This window comes from Schistocerca nitens, chromosome 3, assembly GCF_023898315.1.
Source record: "Schistocerca nitens isolate TAMUIC-IGC-003100 chromosome 3, iqSchNite1.1, whole genome shotgun sequence".
Taxonomy (NCBI): Eukaryota; Metazoa; Arthropoda; class Insecta; order Orthoptera; family Acrididae; genus Schistocerca; species Schistocerca nitens.
In genome coordinates, this window is record NC_064616.1 from 487,389,103 (window position 1) to 487,412,488 (window position 23,386).

Genomic DNA, 23,386 nt, shown 5'->3' on the forward strand with positions numbered 1-23,386 from the left:
AAGCGCTATAAAGGCCGGCACTCGGCCACACATCGGCAGTTTATCGACCGCCAGTAGACATGGATAGCTGCCGCCCCAGCAGCCTGGCTTGGATCTTCTCGCTGATCTCTGGATTAGGCTTGGTATATCGGAGAAGTTTCTTGCAGAGACTAGTAGGAAATTATTTCAATTGTTTTCTATATTGTTCTTGTATGTAGTTGTGATTCGAAGATGGATCACTGTTTTGTGTTTGTGTTATACTTGGAGAATTTGTTTAGGTTAATTGAACAGTCCAATGAATTGTTTTCGGACTTTGATCATTGGTTTCTTCTGCTTACGCAGACATATCAGACAACATGCCTCTGCATTTCAACTTGATGGCTCATCTAAGGTTCTATAAATTGGCTTGACAACGCTGGGCATTGATGCTGGTTTGCCATTCCAGGAACTCGATGAGTACTGGGTCTGGTACGGCGCACTGCGGAATTTGAATCCGCACCAGGTGTCACGGACGTCGAAGACCCATAGAGGTCTCTGCATCATCGTGTCTTAGGCTGTGGCGGCGCACACCTCCTGGCCCGCTTTTACTGTGGGGGCGCCACAGTGGAACACGTGGTCCCAGCGGCCAATAGTGGTGCCCCCGATAGCGTACTTAAACGCCGGCCACTCGCTCAGCCAGTCAGTCTAATCTCGCTTATGTCGGATTACACCTCGCTTTGCGCTAGACTGCTTACTTCCTGGTTTGTGTATGAGTTTGTTTCCTTGCGACTCTGTTGTTCGGTCTTGTTGTATTCGTTTCATCCTACATTGGTCGTGTCCATCCTCTTCCATTGTGATGTTGTTCGCGCCTTCCGTATTTGCTACCCCGCGACCATCCTGGTCACAGTTACAACACTGGGCCCTTGTGGTCAAAAAAGAAGGACATCATGACCATACCAGAAGTGGTGTGCACAGCCTTTGATTTCTTCGGAGGTGTGAAGTCACATGTTTCCACAGCTTGCTCTGACACTTACTTTATGGTTCAAAATGGTGGCACCATGTTTTGTCACCTGTGACAATACGGGACAGAAAGCCGCATTGCTCCTCATGATAACATTGCAGTTAAGTCAAAGACAGCACCATTCGAGTACTGTGGTGTTCGGTGGTCAGTTGGTGGGAAACCTACTGTGCACAGACTTTTCAACAGTTCAAGTGTTGATGGATTATGGTGTGGACGGTGCCCTTACTAATACCCAGTAACTGATAGATCTTGTCCACGGTGATTCTGTGGTTGTCCAAGAATAAAGCATTCACTTCCACAACCATTTCTAGTGTAATGATGTGATGAGCCTGTCCAGGACAAGCATCATCTTCCAGTGACACATGCCCCTCAAGGAATTGTTTGCGCCATTGCACAACACTTGAACACCTCAGACTGTGCTCACCGTACACAGCATTCATCCATCATTACATTTCACGGCCTCCAACTCCCTTTGCTGCCCAAAATCAAATCATTCCTCATTGTTCCTGCTTACTCACCTGCATGTTTGGTAGTGGATGATAACTTCTTGTGTGACAACCTTTTCTTTGGCGTGAAACCACACTGGCACTATGCAACATCCAACGCTGTGCATGCGTCAGTCTCTCTACCAATAGATGGCGCCACCATACCCCCAGTTACGTGGTGCCACCTTACATGTAAGGCAAAGGTAGATGCACTGACAAGGTTTCATTTGAATGAACCTCATGAATATACATACCAAGTCTCGTTTGCCTCATCAAAGCAAGTGAACGAAAGAGAGGGGTGGTGAGGAAATGGCAGCTGCCAACTGTTTTTGGTTTTACAACTGGCATAACAGCAAGAACTGCTGTTGCCGATAGAATTCCCACTTCTTTTCTTGCTGCTGCTGCTGCTGCTGTTGCAGCTGTTGTTGCTGCTGCTGCCAGAAGTCACATTGTTTTTCTTGCTGTTGTTGTTTTTGTTACAACTGCTGCTGCCATAACTTTAGAAACTTGGGATCCGTGCTTCACTGGAATAATTGCATGATGAAAAAGTTCTTGTCACTACTTTTCTATCCTACTCTGTGTTGGTAGAACTCAGTTAACGATCACTCACACTGGTAGTAATGCAGAGACTGGCAGAATGAACAGGCAGTTCCTGAGATTCACAAAGTAAGTAGGTAACTAAAACAAATCTTGAGCAGAGAAGTCTTTTTAAGTGTTTACAACAGTCAGGAAGATATCCAAATCACAAATGTAAATCAGGCAAGGTGAAGACTCTACTATTCAATGGCACAAAACTAAAGGCTTCAGAGACTAACAAAAGATTAACTGGGGCAGGCCAGGATGCAGTATTTAGTAGCACACACATGTCAGTGGGCAGTGCCACCTTACATGTTTGCTGGGCTGCAGCACCTTGCACATGCACAAGCTGTTGCCACTGTATGTACCCCAACTATCTTTGACACGTTCTTCCTACTGATACTCAGGCTGTATGGAAATCAGATATTAAAAATGTCACCTGCTAAAGCCTGGACCAGTGCTACACAATTTACAGTGCACAGTGGAAAGATTCGAAGTGTGATATCTGGCATGCCATTTGATACAACAAATAATTTCATCTTTTACACATCAAGTGTAATCTGAAAATTTACATGACATCAGGAAGAGTTTACAGCCTGAAGTACTGTGCTTCCTTCATGTAACTCTGTATGCCATATTTCAGCACGACAATACCCATTCACAAGTGGCAAGAGATGGACAAGATTTTTTTTTCAGAAAAGTAGGCCACTACTTCCTGTTCTGCACTTTCACTTGACATGTCCATCAAACATGGTTGGTTAGCTACTGGTTTGTCATATTCCTCCATAAAAGATTGTTAACCTATTGTGGGCTTGCATACAATCCATCCCCCAGAAACATATCCAAGATATATTTGATTCCATGCCACAAAGTTTAAAGCCTCTAATTCGAACTTGTACAACACCATACTGAATTTTCAAAATCAAAGACCACATACACTTCTGTAGTCTGATGACTGGTGTATTTTTATGCACATAAGCTGTGATACGAAGTTTATTCCAGTAACATGTCTCCTACTTGGTGCAGCAATTTTCATAAGTTTTACTGTTTCATAGATGGGAAGTTTAAACACGTCCAGTTTCATCGAAATCTATTCACCGATATTAGTCCTTCATTGAGAGAATAATTTAAGTCACTGTAAATGGTATAAATAGACTTAATTACCACCTGCAAAGCATACAGATGACATTCTATTTAAGAATTTCTTCCTGTAGAAGAGGTTTGTGCTACCATAGTGGAAGACAAAAAATATAATTGAAAAATCATTTCTTATGCCATAGGATGCCAATGTTTATATTTCTCTAGTGTGATCAAGACGTGGAATAATTGTGCTGAAGTTTGAGAGCTCAAACATAAATAGTGTACATGGAACCCTGCATGGACAGACAAACAGACGCCCCCCCCCCCCCCCCACACACACACATAATAATAGCGCCAACTGTGATGTAATTAGAGCATACTAATTAACAGCAGTTATCCTTCAGAACAAGGGTTTCCTAAGAGATATCAACTAATGATCATGAACTGAAGTATATAAATAAGATTATTTTCCCTTCATTTCAGTAATCATAAGAAACACACATAAACAATTGTCCTATACTTACAACAATTTTTTTCTCAGTGCTGTAGTCCATAGCCCATATGGTACTGCTCTGATGATACTTCCACTGTTTCAGCAATTTTCCTTCAAATCCCCACACCATTACAGATGAATCCTGATAACAACAGAAAACACAGAATGAATCATTTCTGCAGTGGAGCATCCACTGTTAACAAACTTTCTGATATTAAAACAGCATGCCACACCAGACCTCTGACCTGGATCCTTTTAATGTTCCAAACATGAAATACAGTTTATTTATTGGTTCCCTGCTACAGTGGTGTACAAAACTTAAGGATAAAAGTAACTTTGACATTATTTGTCAGTGCTAAGTAACATAGCTTGACGAAACTGGAGCATACATACACTGAAGTGCCAAAGAAACTGGACTAGGCATGTGTATTCAAATAGACAACACTTATATAAGACAAAAATGTCTGGCACAGTTATAAGATTGGTTATTGCTGCTACAATTGCAGGTTATCAAGATTTAAGTGAGTTTAAATGTGGTGTTATAGTCGGCGCACGAGCAACAGGGCACAGCATCTCCAAGGTAGTGACGAAGTGGGGATTTTCCCATATGGCCATTTCATGTGTGTACTGTGAATATCAGGAATCTGGTAAAACATCAAATCTTCGACATCACTGCAGCCAGAAAAATGTCTTGCAAGAATGGGACCAACAATGACTGAAATTGTTGCAGATTTCAATGCTGGGCCATCAACAAATGTCAGCATGTGAAACATTCAACAAAACATCATCGATATGCACTTTTGGAGCTGAAGGCCCATTCGTGGGGACTGTTGATGACTGGAAACATGTTGCCTGGTCAGACGAGTCTCGTTCGAAATTGTATCAAGCAGATGGACATGTACGGAAACAACCTCATGAATCGATGTACCCTGCATGTCAGCAGGGGACTGTTAAAGCTGATGGAGGCTCTGTAATGGCGTGGGACATGTGTAGTTGGAGTGATATGGGACCCCTGATATGTCATATCTAGACTCTGACATGCAACACATACATAGGAATCCTGTCTGATCAATTGGATCCATTCATGTCCATTGTACATTCCGATGGACACGGGCAATTTCAGCAGGACAATGTGACACCCCACACATCAAGAATAGCTACAGAGTGGCTATAGGAACACTCTTCTGAGTTTAAACACTTCTGCTGGCCACCAGACTCCCCAGACATGAACATTATTGAGCATATCTGGGACGCCTTGTAACGTGCTGTTCAGAAGAGATCTCCATCCAATTGTACTCTTACAGATTTATGGACAGCCCTGCAGGATTCATGGCATCAATTTCCTCTAGCACTACTTCAGACATTAGTTCAGTCCTTGGCACACTGTGTTGAAGCACTTCTGTGTGTTCACGGGGGCCTGACATGATATTAGGCAGGTGTACCAGTTTCTTTGGCTCTTCAGTGTGGAGTGAACTGCTACAGTAGCCGGCCAAAGTGACCGTGCGGTTCTAGGCGCTACAGTCTGGAGCCGAGCGACCGCTACAGTCGCAGGTTCGAATCCTGCTTCGGGCATGGATGTGTGTGATGTCCTTAGGTTAGTTAGGTTTCATTAGTTTTAAGTTCTAGGTGACTGATGACCTCAGTAGTTAAGTCACATAGTGCTCAGAGCCATTTGAACCATTTTTTTGCTACAGTACATCACAAAAGGTAATGAGAGAAACATGCAATGAGACAAACAGAAATAACACTTTTATTCAAAGACAATAACTATGCTGAGATCACCGCAATTTTTATGATGGTGCCCTGGACATTACAAAAGGTGGGACATGGTTCTCAATAGGATGGTTCTTAATAGTGTGTGTGATCACCACAGGAGGCAATGCATGCTCTGCAACATTCTCCCATGCTGGCCACAAGTTTGGTAAGGAGTTATTGTCGTAGGGCATTGCATTCCACCACCAGTGCAACAGACAACAGCTGAATGGTCATTGGTACCTGTGGACGTGCTGCAATACATCTCCCCACAATTGCCTAATGGGGTTTAAGTCAGAGGGAATATGCAAGATAGTTCATTTTCCGAATATCATCTTGTTCCATGAGCTCCTCTAACTGCATTATTTGGTGTGGTTGCACACTGCCATCCATAAAAATGAAGTCAGGGCTGAACACAACCCAGAAAAAATGTGCCGTGGGAAGGAGTACAGTGGCACAACAACATTGACCATTGAGTGTACTGTGTTCAAAGACCTGTAGTTCAGTACACCCACGCAACATCATGCCTCCCCACCATCCCATCCGGACCACCAAAATAATAATGCTTGAGAATGCTGGATATACCCTCATATGGTGAGAAGTGTGAACACTTAATGCACCCAGTAACCTTGTCGAACATTATTGTTTCGGTGGTCCATGTGTTATGGTGTGGAAAGGCATAATGTTGCATGGGTGTACTGACCTCCAAACCTTTGAACATGTACACTCACCAGTCAGTGTTATTCTGACATTGTATTCCTTCCCCATGTGTGTCTTTTCAGGGTTGAATTCGGCCATGACTTCATTTTTATGGGTGAAAATGTGTGAACACATCAGACAGTACGGGTTAAGGAGCTTTTGGGGCAAAAGAATATTCAGTGAATGAATTGGCCCGATTGTTTCATCCCACTTAAATCCCATCAAGCACGTGTACGATTCATTCTGGAGATGTTTTGCAGCACATCCACATGCACCACTGACCATTCTACACAGTTATCAACAGCACTGGTGGAGTACTGGAATACACTAATGCAAGAATTCCTTGCCAACTTTGTGGCCAGCATGGGAGCTTGTTGCAGAGAATGCATTGTCACCTGTCGTGACCACACACCCTGTTAAGAACCCTGTCACACCATTTGTAATGTCCGGGAGACAATCATAAATTGCAGTGACTTCAGTGTAATCAGTGTCTTTGAATAAAAGTGTCATTTCTGTTCATCTCATTGATTATTTCTTCCTGTTACCTTCCATAGTATACTGTAGCAGTTCTGACTATGTGTTGTCCAAATTTTATTGAGTTATGTTACTTTTCAGTGACACATCACGTGAAGCTTATTTTCATCCTTATGTTTTGCACACCAGTGTACTGTCCTAAAAACTGCAGAGACTTTCATCCTTTCACAAATAAAACATTTTTTTCCATGAAAAGGTAACTGTCAAATCTACCAGCAAACCTGGGCTGCAAATTTAAATAGGTGTCCAAATAGATTTGTTCATACACTGTACACAGATAACACATTATCCTTGGAAGAGTCCTGTCAACTTTTTGTGACTTCTTGAATTTGTAAATCCCTCAGCTATGTTACCCACAGCCTTTAGATTCAAAAGAAATATAAATACTACTACCTCGTTTGGTAAAGCTTATGAAGTGTTCCCCATTAAAATTTGGTGATATGGGGTGGCGTCTTTGTGTAGTATTCCTTGGTATGCTTACTATATGATAGAAACACAAACAGCCAGGTTCACCATCTGCTTTTTCAGATCACTATCACATTTTTGTCTTGTCCTTCCAGATATGTGCCCTCTCTTTCTGAGATTTTCATTTAGAATCCAAATATCTTTGGGAATTCCTATGAAATGTGCACTATATCCAGTCTGTCTACAACACAGTTTCCTTCATTGAAACTAAGTAAGATGACATGGTGATCGATGCTTGTGCTCTGCCTATAATGACCTCATTGTCAGTGAGCTAGTTATCTTTCATTCCATCTCTAACACTGTTTGTTTTTGCATTTCTACTTGCCTTACAAGACAATCCATCTGGCAAGTTGCTATTTGCTTCTAGGGTTTCTGATTAGTTTGTCAGTCTGTGGTCTATCAAGAAACTGATGGTGACACCTCAGTACCTATTTTTATGCTTCAGTGTATGCAGTGAGTGAATTAACTGACTGACATCACTACTACCAAAGAAATATTGCTGTAATAGGTCCTTGAATCTTCCATTTACATGTCAGTTCCTGCTCAACTTCTTTATTGTTGGAGCACTGTTCTTTTCTCTTATTATGTTTATGTTAGCTTGGTTACCATAATTTGCTAATAATTGTTGTCCTCAGTTACTAATCGATAAAATCATACACCTTTCAAATTATGCAGTGAAAATGAAAGGCTAATGTGGAAAATTCATCCAGGGGAAGAAGTGATCAGTATTAATACAGTGTGGACACAGTAAATATGTATCAACAAGCAAACCTATACAGTAACAAAACAGCCTTGGTGTATAATTAGGCTCTGAAATTTGACACAAAAAAGGCCACTGAAATTACTGACCACCAACCACCACAGCTCATTAACATAATGAACACACTCAACTTCAAATTAACTATTCTAAATTAATTCTGCAACAGGTGTGCTACATATTTATGAGCATTAGGAAATCTACTTGTATTCACTATGCAGAATAACTTTGGCTGCAGCCTGTTAGCCTGCAGTAAGTGCAAAAAAAAAAAAAAAAATGGGATGTTGCTTTTTCAGTATACTTGTTGATGCTGCTTACATTTTCTGACATCTCAGTGTTAATTTTTCATGGCAACATAACATTTTGCACGAACATTTGTGGTTTGCAAGGTAACAGCCTGATAAAGAGTGACAGCCTCCTGTCCATGTAGACCACCAATGGGCACAGGTACTAGTATGGGTCCTTGTGTTAAGCCTAAAGTCATCACCTTAAAACACATTGTAAATGCATAGTATATTTTAAATTCAATTTCTTATCAAACCCCTCAGTACCTAAGCGATTTTCTTTTCTGTCATAAAATTATCCCTCAATAAACAATCCTGTACTGATGAGTGGTCTTTCACACAAATATGAGCAAGTCACTTTCCTGAACTGTTCTTCAAAGGTACATGGCAAGTAAATACCCATAACATCCTCATAGACTACTTCTGCAGCATTGTCACATAAAGCAACATGAGGCATGCAGTCTCAATGAGAACAGTATCTTATTTAAAAGTAAATTCTACAGTACACGGGTTTCACACCAAAAGATAGTTTTTGTTCAAACAAGCATGCTTCAAACAGAACAGCACCTGTCAGACTATAGTCCACCAAAGCACAAAATGGCTTTTGATTGTTGTGTCATTCCATAAATCAAATGAGGCAGCCATGTCACACAACATCCTAAGAGCCACGGTACAGCTATCAATGTGCATTTAATGTTTACAGATTTTACAAACGCTTGTAATGCAGTATCAGACAGATGCCTAATACAGAATATGTATTATTGTGGAATATCTATCCAGGTTTGCAACTGGACAGAAAATAATTATCTTGAATGGAGACCCATTTACTGAAAAAGAACTAATTTTGAGTGTGCCCATGGAAATGATACATCTTTCTGTGTAGGTAGTATTATTCGCAGTTTCAGGTTTTTAACACGTAACTGACATGCTAAGAAGCACATTGTGCACTACTATTATAAAACTTTAAATCTGTAGAATTTAATTACTTAAAATACATACAATACCACATACACTTAATGTTTGATATTAATTAGCAAAGATGATAAATTTTCACATCACACAGATGTTATTCTCACTAACCTCACCAACACTAACTACAGTTCTGTTCACTATGACAGCCTTCCATACTCTTGCTGTGTGTCCATACAATGAACAGACTAACTGAATTGATGCAGTTTCCCAATATTCCTCATGATTCAGGCTCACTTTCCATATTTTTACTGAGCGGTCATCTGAAGTGGTACAGATGACACTAGTCTCTGCATCATATGATACAGATGATACAACACCCTGGAACAGATGAAAAATCCGACACATTTATATTTCTTTTCTCCAAATTGCTTTAATATATTTTTTCACAGGATAATGTTCTTTCTGAAGTTACAATCATTACCAACAAGAAAACTTTCTGTGTAAAGAATCTGATGTACCAAAACCATTTAAAAAGAGTTCATAAGCAACTGCCAGCAGATCATAAACAAATAACATATTAAATTAGTTTTAACAAAAATCTGTGAATAATAAAACTTCAGACTGACAATATTCAGTGACATGCATGAATAGAATTATTGTGCCTTGTTGCATAAAATTTACAGGACTCTTAATTTTACACAATGTCCTATTTTGAACTGAATAAAAAGTGCAAACATGCCAGTGTAAATTATGAGACAGGTGTTATCTCATCCATAGTTATCCAAATGAAATGTACAATTTAAAAACCACATAAAAGAACAGAATTTGAAAAAGATTTAGACATCGAATTTTTAACACAAAATTCACAAAATATGTAATAGCTCATTCAGAAACTGAATCTGATGAATCCCACCATAGAACCTGCCCCAGATCAGATTGAACCAGTAGTAATTTTATCACTAAAGAGTGTGCTGATCGACCTAGAGGTTTAGTTTATGGTGTTTATCTTTCCAATTGATTTTTATTGGTGAAACTCTAATGCAATGCAAATTGGACTTTGACTGGAATGCTTCCTTATAAAAGCTTGTACTGCTCTGAGAAACACTCAATAGTGTCCATTAGTCTTGTGTGCAGCTCCTCTTTCACAAAAGGGGAGACAACTCGGGACATGCGACATGTGCAAGTTGGATGTTGAACATTTTTATGATTCAATGAAAACGTGGTTTTTCAGCCATGGAGGAACCGCTACCACGGCTAACACAGGCTGCATGGGTTTATCAGGAACTAACAGCAGCACTGTGACAGGCATTGCAAGCCTTAGAAAATTTAACAGGAACGTATTACACACTGTGCATATTTACAGCTTTTTCACCAGCTACTGGATGAAATGAAGAGTGGAACACTTACTACCTATGACAGCATTTACATTTTATAGCTTATTGGATATCTGACAATGAAAGACAAAACTGCATCCTACAATACAGAAGCAAGAGCCACTAATGTGTCCAATGGGACCCATATTGCCTAGAATCTTTTCTTTATTATGAGAATATTTTTCAGTGAAGAAACATATTATTGAAGCCAGGTTAGAACTCTGGCAGTGGAAAAAGGGCCACAATCATTCACATTATGTAGACTGGGCTGCCAGCCTACAGGGATTTAGTAAGAATTGCAATTTTTAATGTTTGTGCAGGCAAAACTATGCTCTCTAGTAAGTGGCATTATAGTATGTCTTACAGTCAACTTGAAAAAGAGAAACAAAACATTGAGGATATCAAATACACATCTGACGGAATGACTGTGAATAACTCAACTGTATGAAACAGCCTGTGCAGCCCAGAGTTTTTTTCTGAGGTAAGAAAATATCGTGGCAGTCACCTCTCTGGCACTGGTCACGTGGGCTGTCATGACACCTCCAGCAGGGCCCTCACCTGCTGCACAGCCCAGACAACCCATAAATAACCACACCAGTAGCATCAGTGCCCAACCATAAACATTGCTTCTTTCACCATGCATGCAGTGCGTGCCCCTCTCAGAATGCAATACGCTAAAGTGCAGCAAAAAGAGAGATTTTTAAGAGTATATTTTAGCAGTTCTGTTGCATACACCCTCCAACTTCCAAAAGTGAATGAAGTGACTATTAATCCTTTGACTACCATTGAGACGTATGTGTCCCATGACAGGTTATCAGAGAACCAATTGGGATTTGTTGCATGTTATTGTTACATGTCAAAGTCCCACAGGTAAAGGGAAGCCTAATAATGGTTAGCAAAACTGTTATAATTACAGATTGTACTTGATGACTGTGTTGTTCTTAACTTTCATTTTTAACTCTTGTCTCTGTATTGTCACATCACATTAGTTCACAACTGCAGGTAGGCAACCAGTTAGCAGATTCACAAAGAGGCCTGCCTTCACAACTTACCACACACATCATGTCAACGACCTGCACAAACAAACTGACCTTTGCCACATCACAAACAAAGTCCATATTGAGTTCCTGTAGAGAGAGTTACATACTTGGAGAGATGCTCTCCACTGGAGAGTGTGAGTGTGTGTGTGTGTGTGTGTGTGTGTGTGTGTGTGTGTGTGTGTGTGTGTGTGTGTGTGTGTTGTAGCTTTTGTATCGCTACCCTCCAACCCTCTTGGAAGATGAAACTGGGAAAATATTCTTTTCATATATTTACTTCTGACTAATACATTAATTAAAATAACCATACATTAATGTTGTTGAAATAAAATTGGTAGGCAAATGGTTAAATCTAGGAAGTGCAGATTTCTCAGAACACTGCCCAGCAAACGTACTTAGATGTGTTCCATAGGCAAATACCCTGTGAAGTTACTCCTGAACGTAAGTGCTTCTGTGACCTTGCTAAACCAACCAACTTAATTAAGTTTAGGGTCACAACCTTTTCAGGCAACCAAGACAAATCTTTGGGCATATGGATGTCATAACGTGCTCTTTCCAGGAAAGTTTCCATCTGTACTCACTCACAACCACGTCACTTATCCAGGAATTATCTTATGCAAGCTGACGCCAAAGTGGACGTAGTTTTTAGGGTAGACTCTTTCCATACTTTTGGGCTTGTGGTTCATGAGGAAGTTCAAGCTATACAGTCTGATGTACTTTGTGCCATTAAAAACACAGTCTGTGACAGATATACTCAAACAGTCTCGTCTTGGGCTAGGAAAAGTAACTGATTTTGAAGCTCACATCACTCTTAAGATGACAGCTATTCTTCACTTCTTCAAAGCTTGCCCGCTGACCCACGATCTAAAGGGCACACTTAAAACAAAACTGGACAGACTTATTCATGAGTATGTGTCAACACCTATTTCCTATAGTCAATTAGCCACTCCACTGTTAACAGTACCACACCAAATAGGACCCTGTGACTTTGTGGTGACTTTAAATTAACAGTAAACTCACCAGCTGAAGTGGAAACTTAGCCTCTATCGACCACAAATGAACTCTATCCAAAATTAGACCATGGTACCTTATTCAGTAAAATTCTCCTCATGGAGCCATATTTTCAGATTCTCCTGGATGCAGTATCACAAGATTACAGCCTCATCATTTTCTTTTTGAAATATCTTCAAGCCCCTGCCATATTCCAGCATTTTATGGAGCAATCACTATAAGGTATTCCAAATTGTGCAGCTGCCACTCCAGAGGACCATCTTCACAACCTTGAGCTTCAGAGGCTGATAGCAAAAGAACACAAATGCGACCTATGCAACTCATATTCTATGCAACCGTCCTTGACATATTTGGGTTTTAAATTCTCGGCCAATGGACTAGAACCAAAGGAAGATTATGTCATGGCAATCGACATCATGCACCCACAAATGTAAAAAACCTAACAGTGCTTCTCGATAAGGTCAACTACTATGGCCGTTTCATTGCAAACCTAACTGAGCACACTTGTGCAATGAGCCAGCTATGATGCCAATGCACGCATTCTGTCCCAAATTCTTTGTTGTATCATTATGTTTGAGTGAGCAAGAGAATCAGATATTTAGTGATGAGCTGAATACAAAACAAAATGCTCAACACAAAAGAGTGCATGTTCATTGTTGAGTGTTACACAAGGCACAATTCATGGAAAACATGTGCAGAACTGTTCATGCAAGAGTTGAAAAGTAGAAGTCTTTTGGCAGAATTACCAGTGAAGTCTGCAATGAAGAAATGGGGTGAAATGGGTGCTGTAGTGAATAGAAACTGTAACTACCTGAAAAGAGTTTGAACACCAGAAAACATTACTTGAGAGAAGGAAAGCCTGGAACAAACTCCAATGAAACATCAACAATGTTTATCTGTGTAAGTGGGAATTAAGAGATTGTGTGTCCAAACATAATCAAAAAGGATCTGAATCTGTTTCTTTACAGATTTACTGCTGTGCATGAGTTAAAGTGCCCAGACGATATTCATATGTTGAATTCTGCGGGTGGTTTCTCAATGAAGTGAAGTCAGAACTTTTGCAGCCTCAGTTTTTCATTTCTTCAGATGAGGCCTGGTCCAACCTGTCAGATTATGTGAAGTCATAGAACATGCATCACTATGCATCAGAAAATCCCCACCAGTACTTTGAAGAACTGTTGTATAATATCAAGACTGGAGTTTGGTGCACAATATCTGATACCATACCACAACACTAGCCTTTCATCAAACTGCCACAGGTAACTGGTATGTCCAGGAGCTGTTTAATCCACATTGAGATCAAGCATATAAAAATATTTAGCAATATAAAGCAAATGGTGCACATTGCCTAGGTAACCATGTCACAAGTGGTTACAGCGTTTGGCGAGAAGAGGACGATCAGCAGAGGCTGTGTGATCTCCAGGCCATCTTCACTTCCTGCTATCTCTTTCTCTATGTGATTTGCACCAGTGGGGCAAATTGAAGGGTCAGGTGTACTCAAATAATCCTAAGACACTGGAAGAGCTACAGCAGAAAACTGAAAACATAACTGCTGCTATCTCTCAGGCAAAGATGCTATGTGTGTCTCACAGTTTTATAAAACAAGCACAGCACTGCATGAACATCAGTGTGACCATTTCCAGCATCTTCTGTGATGTTTCTTTAGGAGGATCAATCCCACATCAGTCTTACTGTAAATATTTTCTGGGGCAGGTTTATTTTACACAGGAGGCCCTATGCAGTTCAGAAATTTAAATTATTCTTTTGTTGTTGTTGTGGTCTTCAGTCCTGAGACTGGTTTGATGCAGCTCTCCATGCTACTCTATCCTGTGTAAGCTGCTTCATCTCCCAGTACCTACTGCAACCTACATCCTTCTGAATCTGTTTAGTGTATTCATCTCTTGGTCTCCCTCTACGATTTTTACCCTCCACACTGCCCTCCAATACTAAATTGGTGATCCCTTGATGCCTCAAAATATGACCTATCAACCAATCCCTTCTTCCAGTCAAGTTGTGCCACAAATTTCTCTTCTCCCCAATTCTATTCAATACCTCATCATTAGTTATGTGATCTACCCATCTAATCACAACATTCTTCTGTAGCACCACATTTTGAAAGTTTCTATTCTCTTCTTGTCCAAACATTTTATTGTCCGATGGTTCCTTTCAAAGGACACGGCCGACTTCCTTCCCGATCCTTCCCTAATCCGATGAGACCGATGACCTCGCTGTCTGGTCTCCTTCCCCAAACCAACCAACCATTTTATTGTCCACATTTCACTTCCATACATGGCTACACTCCATACAAATACTTTCAGTAAGGATTTCCTGACACTTAAATCTATGCTCGATGTTAACAGATTCCTCTTCTTCAGGAATGCTTTCCTTGCCATTGCCAGTTTACATTTTATATCCTCTCTACTTCGACCATCATCAGTTATTTTGCTCCCCAAATAGAAAAACTTTCACTATTTTAAGCACCTCATTTCCTAATCTAATTCCCTCAGCATCACCCGATTTAATTCGACTACATTCCATTATCCTCGTTTTGTTTTTATTGTTGTTCATCTTATATCCTCCTTTCAAGACACTGTCCATTCCGTTCAGCTGCTCTTCCAGGTTATTTGCTGTCTCTGACAGAATTACAATGTCATCAGCGAACCTCAAAGTTTTTATTTCTTCTCCATGGATTTTAATTCCTACTCTGAATTTTTTTTTTTTTTTTTTTTGTTTCCTTTACTGCTTGCTCAATATACAGATTGAATAACATCGGGGATAGGCTACAAGCCTGTCTCACTACCTTCCCAACCACTGCTTCCCTTTTGGGCCCTTTGACTCATAACTGCCATCTGGTTTCTGTACAAATTGTAAATAGCCTTTTGCTCCCTGTATTTTACCCCTGTCACCTTCAGAATTTGAAACAGATTATTCCAGTCAACATTGTCAAAATCTTTCTCTAAGTATAGAAATGCTAGAAACATAGGTTTGCCTTTCCTTAATCTATTTTCTAAGGCAAGTCATAGGGTCAGTATTGCCTCACATGTTCCAACATTTCTACGGAATCCAAACTGATCTTCCCCAAGGTCGGCTTCTACCAGTTATTTCATTCGTCTGTAAAGAATTCGTGTTAGTATTTTGCAGCCGTGGCCTATTAAACTGATAGTTCGGTAATTTTCACATCTGTCAACACCTGCTTTCTTTGGGATTGGAATTATTATATTCTTCTTGAAGTCTGAGGGTATTTTGCCTGTCTCATACATCTTGCTCACCAGATGGTAGAGTTTTGTCAGGATTGGCTCTCCAAAGGCTGTCAGTAGTTCTAATGGAATGTTGTCTACTCCCGGGGCCTTGTTTCGACTCAGGTCTTTCAGTGCTCTGTCAAACTCTTCACGCTGTATCGTATCTCCCATTACTCTTCATCTACATGCTCTTCCATTTCCATAATATTGTCCTCAAGTACATCGCCCTTGTATAGAACCTCTATATACTCCTTCCACCTTTCTGCTTTCTCTTCTTTGCTTAGAACTGCCTTTCCATCTGAGCTCTTGATATTCATACACATGGTTCTCTTTTCTACAAAGGTCTTTTTAATTTTCCTGTAGGCAGTATCTATCTTACTCCTAGTGATATATGCCTCTACATCCTTACATTTGTTCTCTAGCCATCCCTGCTTAGCCATTTTGCACTTCCTCTTCATCTCATTTTTGAGACGTTTGTATTACTTTTTGCCTGCTTCATTTACTGCATTTTTGTATTTTCTCCTTTCATCAATTAAATTCAATATCTCTTCTGTTACCCATGGATTTCTACTAGCCCTCGTCTTTTTACGAACTTGATCCTCTGCTGCCTTCACTATTTCATCTCTCGAAGCTACCCATTCTTCTTCTACTCTATTTCTTTCCCCCATTCTTGTCAATTGTTCCCTAATGCTCTCCCTGAAACTCTCTACAACCTCTGGTTCAGTTAGTTTATCCAGGCCCCATCTCCTTAAATTCCTGCCTTTTTGCAGTTTCCTCAGTTTTAATCTACAGTGCATAACCAACAGATTGTGGTCAGAGTCCACATCTGCCCCTGGAAAAGTCTTACAATTTAGAAACTGGTTCCTAAATCTCTGTCTTACCATTATATAATCTATCTGATACCTTCCAGTAACTCCAGGCTTCTACCATGCATACAACCTTTTTTCATGATTCGTGAACCAAGTGTTAGCTATGATTAAATTATGATCTGTGCAACATTCTACCAGGCGGCTTCCTCTTTCATTACTTACACCCATTCCATATTCACCTACTACGTTTCCTTCTCTCCCTTTTCCTACTCTCGAATTCCAGTCACCCACGACTATTACATTTTCGTCTCACTTCACTATCTGAATAATTTCTTTTATCTCATCATACATATCATCAATCTCTTATCTCGTCTGCAGAGCTAGTTGGCATATATACTTGTACTGCTGTGGTAGGTGTGGGCTTCATATCTATCTTGGCCACAATAATGTGTTCGCTATGCTGCTTGTAGTAGCTTACCTGCACTCCTATTTTTTTATTCATTATTATACCTACTCCTGCATTACCCCTATTTGATTTTGTATTTACAACCCTGTATTCACCTGACCAGAAAAATTGTTCCTCCTGCTACCGAACTTCACTAATTCCCACTATATCTAACTTTAACCTATCCATTTCCCTTTTCAAATTTTCTAACCTACCTGCCTGATTGAGGGATCTGACATTCTATGCTCCGACCCATAGAATGCCAGTTTTCTTTTGCCTGATAACAACGTCCTTCTGAGTAGTCCCTGCCCAGAGATCCAAATGGGGGACTATTTTACCTCTGGAATACTTTACCCAAGAGGACGCCATCATTTAATCGTACAGTAAAGCTGCATCCCTCGGTAAAAATTATGGCAGTAGTTTCCCCTTGCATTCAACCGTTCATCAGTACTGGCACAGCAAGGCCGTTTCGGTTAGTGTTACAAGGCCAGATCAGTCAATCATCCAGACTGTTGCCTCTGCAACTACTGAAAAGGCTGCTGCCCCTCTTCAGGAACCACGCGTTTGTCTGGCCTCTCAACAGATATCTCTCCATTGTGGTTGCACCTATGGTATGGCTATCTGTATCTCTGACGCATGCAAGCCTCCCCACCAATGGCAAGGTCCATGGTTCATGAACAAAAATTTCATCTTGTCACAGACTGTCACCCATTGCTCACCACTTACTAGATTGGACTGCCCATCACCCCTAGTGCTCGGTGCTGTACTTGTCTAATTTTCACTATTTTTTTCACTATCAAGTAGCTATATTTCATGCTAACAAGGACATGCTGTCCTGATTCCTCATGGGTCCCAATCAAGCTATTGACCAATACGAATTGGTAAGTTTTCAGCTTGATTCAGATCTGTATTTGGCCACTTCAGTTTTTCCTTAACTTCATGACATCAGAGTCAGCATCCATAAGTACCCTATGTTACGCTGCCTCACTCACTTTGTGCAACACAGGTTGCCAGACACACCTTCTGGCCCCAATTTTCGCACCCAATGACCACAGGGAAATCAGTTGCTACTAAACCAAGGAGTTCTGTTGTGGGTTTCAGATGAGGATCACTACCACATAGTGATCATAGTGATTTCTCCCTCTCTTTGGCTGTGAGTGCTGCACTTCCTACACACCGCATATTGGGACACACTAACGCGTGTTGTGGCTAATATTGACTCTGGTATTGTGGATACTGTCCTCCAATATTCTGCCTGTCAGACCCATCAACTGCCCCTCCCCTGTGGTTCTCTACCTGGCCAGATGCTGCAGAGCCATGAAAGCATATCTACCTAGATTTTGTTGGCCTGTTTTTGGGTCCCATGTGGTTGATTGTGACTGATTCCTTTTCTCATTTTCCTTTTGTGTTCTGCATGTCTCTGCTACTATCAAAGTCTTGAAAAAATCTTTGCTCTTGAAGCCATCCCATGCCCTTTTCTTTCAGATAATGGGATGGCATTTATCTCTCACGACTTCGAATAGTTTTGTGCCTGTAATGGGATTCAGCAACTTCAGTCCAAGACCTTCGGATGGCTCACAAAAGTAATGTAGAATTATTTATCCATACCTTCAGTACCCACCTCAGACAGGAAATGATGTCTAACACTGCACCTAATGCCCTCCATAGTTTTCTAGCAAATTGCAGGGCCATGCTGACTGAAAGTGTAGCCCAGAGTAATGGCTTCATGGTCATTGTTACCGCACATTCTTGGACATCCTGTGGCCAGAGCTGCCACATGTTATCAACAGGGACTCTCACTGTCAGGTGGGCACTCCTGCATAGGCTTCCAAGTTCTGAGATCTCCTGACATGGACTCACAGGAGTGTTTCCACCTGACACAGGTCGATGATGAATACCATGGCCTCTACCTGATGACTTCTGTGGTACCGCCAAGAACAACATTGTCTACGTCATCCTGGTGCGCAGCCACATGCTTCTCTGCCAGCTGCTGGCGGTGGGTGGGAGGTGGGGAGGGGATGTAGTGGTGTTACCTTACATTATTACAAAAACCAAGTAGATGGTGAAAGATTGCTGTTGACTGCCACAGCTCCACTACCTGGAGGGCATTTGTCACTGGAGCACCATCTGAAATATCCCCCATATAAGTCTGTCCAGGGCCGATCTGAGCCAGTTGTAATTCTATCAGCAAATTATGAACAAATTGGTCTATATGTTTTGTTTGCAGTGTTTACCTTTTGGACTCCGTTTGTCGTTAGTGGAATTCTGATACTGTGTGACCTGAACTAAGATTGGAATGATGGCTTAAAAAATTCGCATTGTCCCAAGAAGCACCCTGTAGTCTCTGTTGGTTTTGTGTGTAGCTTGTCTTTCTTCTACTTCTTCCAGTACCACTACATCCCAGGATGGGACTTGGCCTCCTGATAATTTTTTCCACTCCTCTCTGGAGTTATGGCAAACAACTCGGGCAGCATCTTCTCCAACATCGTCACTCCATCTCAACCCCAGTTGTCCTCTTGCTCTTCTTTCTCCAGGTTCACTGCAACAGGCTATCCTTGCAGGATCTGTCTCATCGAGTCATATTACATGTCCAGCCCATGTCAACCTACACAACTTTATGAATCTGACCACATCAGCCTCCTTGTAGCATTTATAAAGCTCATCATTCCTTTGCATTCTCAAACTCCCATTTTCATACACAGGTCCAAAGACTCTCCTCAATATACTTCTTTTGTGTGATCTCAGTCTGCTTTCAGGCTGTGTTGCAATCATCCATGTTTCTGAGCCACACACAAGTACTGGGCATATCAGTATTTTATAGAGTCAGCACTCAGTCTCGTGATAGAAGCTTGGCTTTAAAATGTCACAGCATCCCAAAATAACATTGATTAGAAGCACTTATGTGTGTCATAATTTCAGTCAAATTACTGTCATTTGCTTCTACCTTTGCACCCAGATAAGTGAAACATTCCACTCACTCAAAAGTAATTTCATCAAGAGTCACCATGGGTTGGAAAGGTTGATTTGTACCATTATTCATATACTTGGAGTTTCCTTCACTAATTTTCAAGCCCACCTTCCCTCCGCTCAGTTTTAGAGCTGAGAATGCACTTTGTAGATCTCTAAATGTTCTACTCATTAAGTCCAAATCACCTGCATATCCCAACGGTTGTACAGATAGTAGATAGTACCTCTTTTCTGGATACCTGATTCACACACCACTTTTTTGAGTGCCAAATTGAAGAGCACATAGGAAAGCACATCCCATTGTTTTAGCCCAGTTTGTGTGGGAAACTGGGGTGATAGCCCAGACTCGACACTGGGGGTGTCTTAGAGTGACCTTTATCAAATGCACCAACTTCCCAGGCACAAAAAATTTCAACATTGTCTCATAAAGTTCAGCCTGATTTATTGTATCATATACAGATCTGAAATGAATAAAAAGATAGTGTATACCAACATTAAATTTGTTTGTTTTTCCTACTATTTGCCAGAGGGTAAATATCTGGTTCACAGTTGATTTCCTGGTTTGAATCCACATTAGTAACTTTCAATAATGTTTTTGCTGTTGGTGAGAGTCTACTGAACAACATATTTGACAGTACTTTACATACAATATTTAGGAGTGTTATGCCTCTGTAGTTGCCACATTTAAATATATCTCCTTTCTTGTGTATCAAACATACTATCGCTACATTCCATTCTTCTGGCAACTTTTCCTTTTGCCAGATGAGGCACAAAATCTTGTATACCCTGCAATTTAACTCAACTCCTCTGGCTTACAGTAGTTCTGATGTTATATTATCATTCCATAGTGCTTTATACTCTTCAGTTGGGCAACTGCTTTGTCTTCTTCTCCTTGAGAGACTATGACATCATCATCTTCTTCTGGGCGGATTAGGATCTCTTCAATAGGGGGCTTTGGAGCATCCAACAGTTCACTAAAATACTCTAACCAATGTTCCAATATATCTTGGTCATCAGTTAGTAATTCCCCATTTTTACTTTTACATATGTTAATATGTGACTTAAATCTTCTTCTTTCACTGTGAATTTTCTGATAGAATTTCTGACATCATTTGTTTTTCCAATTGTCTCCAATTCTTCAATCTGCTTTCTTTCCCCTTTCCTTTCTCTTCTTCCAATGCAGTTTCTTCTCTTATTTCCTTTTATTTTGATAAATTCTTACTGTTAAATGTGTATGTGATGTCTCAAGTATTTTCCTACAAGCTAGATTTCTCTCATTATTTATTCTATTACAATCTTCACGAAATCAGGAATTCCTTTGTTGTTTTTCTTCTTTCCCTAGAACTCCTTCTGCTGCCTTAATGACAGTGTGCCTACATGCACTGCATTCCTGAGTGTAGGCCTTTACAAAAGTTTATGTAACGCTAGATATGTCTACTTTTTCTTAGACTGATGCTACAATTTGTTATGATTTTCAACATTAGCATTTTTTCTTGCATAGAGCAACACGAATGTTTGTATAACAGCTGTCATCTTCAGTAAGCACATTTCTGCATAACTACTTCAACCTATATTCACTTGAACCTGCTTACTGTAGTCAAGCACATATCATAAATTTCTTTTCTCTACAATTTGATTCACCTCATTAGTGATCTGATCCAGCCACCTAATCTTCAGCATTCTTCTGTAGGACTACATTTCAAAAGCTTCTACTCTCTTCTTGTCTGAACCATTTATCGACCATGTTTCACTTCTACACGTGGCTACATTTCAGGCAATTACTTTCAGTAAAATTTTTCTAATACTTAAATTTATATTGATATTAAAACAGTTCTCTTTTCGAAGAAGTGCTTTTGTTTCCACTACCAGTCTCCATTTAATATCCTCTCTAACTCACCACTGTCAGTTATTTTGCTGCTCAAATAGCAAAACTCATGTACTACTCTTAGTGCCATGTTTCCTAATATAATTCCCTCATCATTACATGACTTAACATTACTCCACCCCATTATCTTTGTTTTACTTTTGTTGATGTTCGTCTTACAACCTTGTTTTAGAATATTGTCCATTCCATTTAACTGATTCCCCAAGTCCTGTTCCAGCTCTGGCAGAATTCAAATGTCACTGACAAACAAAGTTTTAGTTCTCCTCCCTGAACTTTAATTCACTTTCCAAATTTCTCATGTTTTGCTCTACAGCTTGCTGAAAGTTCAGACTGGATAACAAGAGGATTGGTTACAATCCTGTCTCTCATCCTTATCAGCTATGACCTCCAGTTCGCATTACACGACTCTTGTGAGTGCAATCTGGCTTATGTACAAGTTGTAGGTAATTTTTCACTTCCTGTACTTTATTCCTACTTTCTTCAGAATTTCAAAGATTGTATTTTAAAAGAAGAGTAAGGAAGGAATGTTGATTAGAGTTTAACATCCCATTGATATTGAGGTCATTAGCGATGAAGCACAGAGAAGGAAATTGGCAGTACACTTTCAAAGGAACAGTCCCAGAATTTGCCTGGAATGATTTAAGGAAATTACAGAAAAGACCTGTAATTCTCCCAACTGCAAGTCCAGTGTACTAACAATTGTGTCACCTCATTCAGTGAGTGTATTCCAGTCAAAACTGTCAAAATATTTCTCTAAAATTACAGATTCTACAAACATATGTCTGCTTTTCTTCAGTTTTGTTCTAAGGTAAATCATAGGCTCACTATTACCTTACAAGTTGCCTACATTTCTCTGTAACTCAAACACATCTTGTCCAATGTTAGCTTCTACAAGTCCTTCCATTCTTCTGTAAAAACACTGAAGCACCAAAGAAACTGGTATAGGCATGTGTATTCAAATACAGAGATACGTAAACACGCAGAATACAGCACTGGGGTAGGCAATGCCTGTATAAAACAACAAGTGTCCGGCGCAGTTGTTAGATCGATTACTGCTGCTACAATGGCAGGTTATCAATATTTAAGTGAGTCTGAACTTGGTGTTATAGTTGGCATATGGGTGATGGGACACAGCAGCTCCAAGACAACGATGAAGTCGGGATTTTCCCATACAACCATTTCACAAGTGTACCATGAATATCTGGGATCCCGTACAACATCAAATCTCCGACATCACTGCAGCTGGAAAAACATCCTGCAAGAATGGGACCAACTACGACTGAAGATAATTGGCCAACATGACAGAAGTGCAACCGTTCCACAAACTGTTGCAGATTTCAATGCTGGACCGTCAACAAGTATCAGCATGTGAACCATTCAACAAAACATCATCGATAAGGGCTTTCAGAGCCGACTGCCCACTCGTGTACCTTTGATGACTGCACAACACAAAGCTCTACACCTTGCCTTGACCTGTCGACACTGACACTGGACTGTTGATGACTGGAAACACATTGCCTGTTCGTATGAGTCTTCTTTCAAATTGTATCGAGGAGATGGACGAGGTCCAGGTATGGAGACAACCTCATGAATCCATGGACCCT

General features: G+C 40.4%; 1 protein-coding gene across 5 annotated transcripts in view; it reads right to left on the bottom strand.

Annotated features, from left to right (window-relative positions):
* LOC126248412 (WD repeat-containing protein 6) overlaps positions 1-23,386 on the bottom strand; it is a 293,561-nt gene that overhangs the window by 122,592 nt on the left and 147,583 nt on the right. For all 5 annotated transcript variants that reach the window (XM_049949374.1, XM_049949373.1, XM_049949375.1 and 2 more), the window contains 2 exons: positions 9,185-9,394; positions 3,645-3,755 (listed from right to left, as the gene is read on the bottom strand). In XM_049949374.1, the coding sequence (XP_049805331.1) occupies positions 3,645-3,755; positions 9,185-9,394 (321 nt within the window). The remainder of the gene's footprint in view (positions 1-3,644; positions 3,756-9,184; positions 9,395-23,386) is intronic.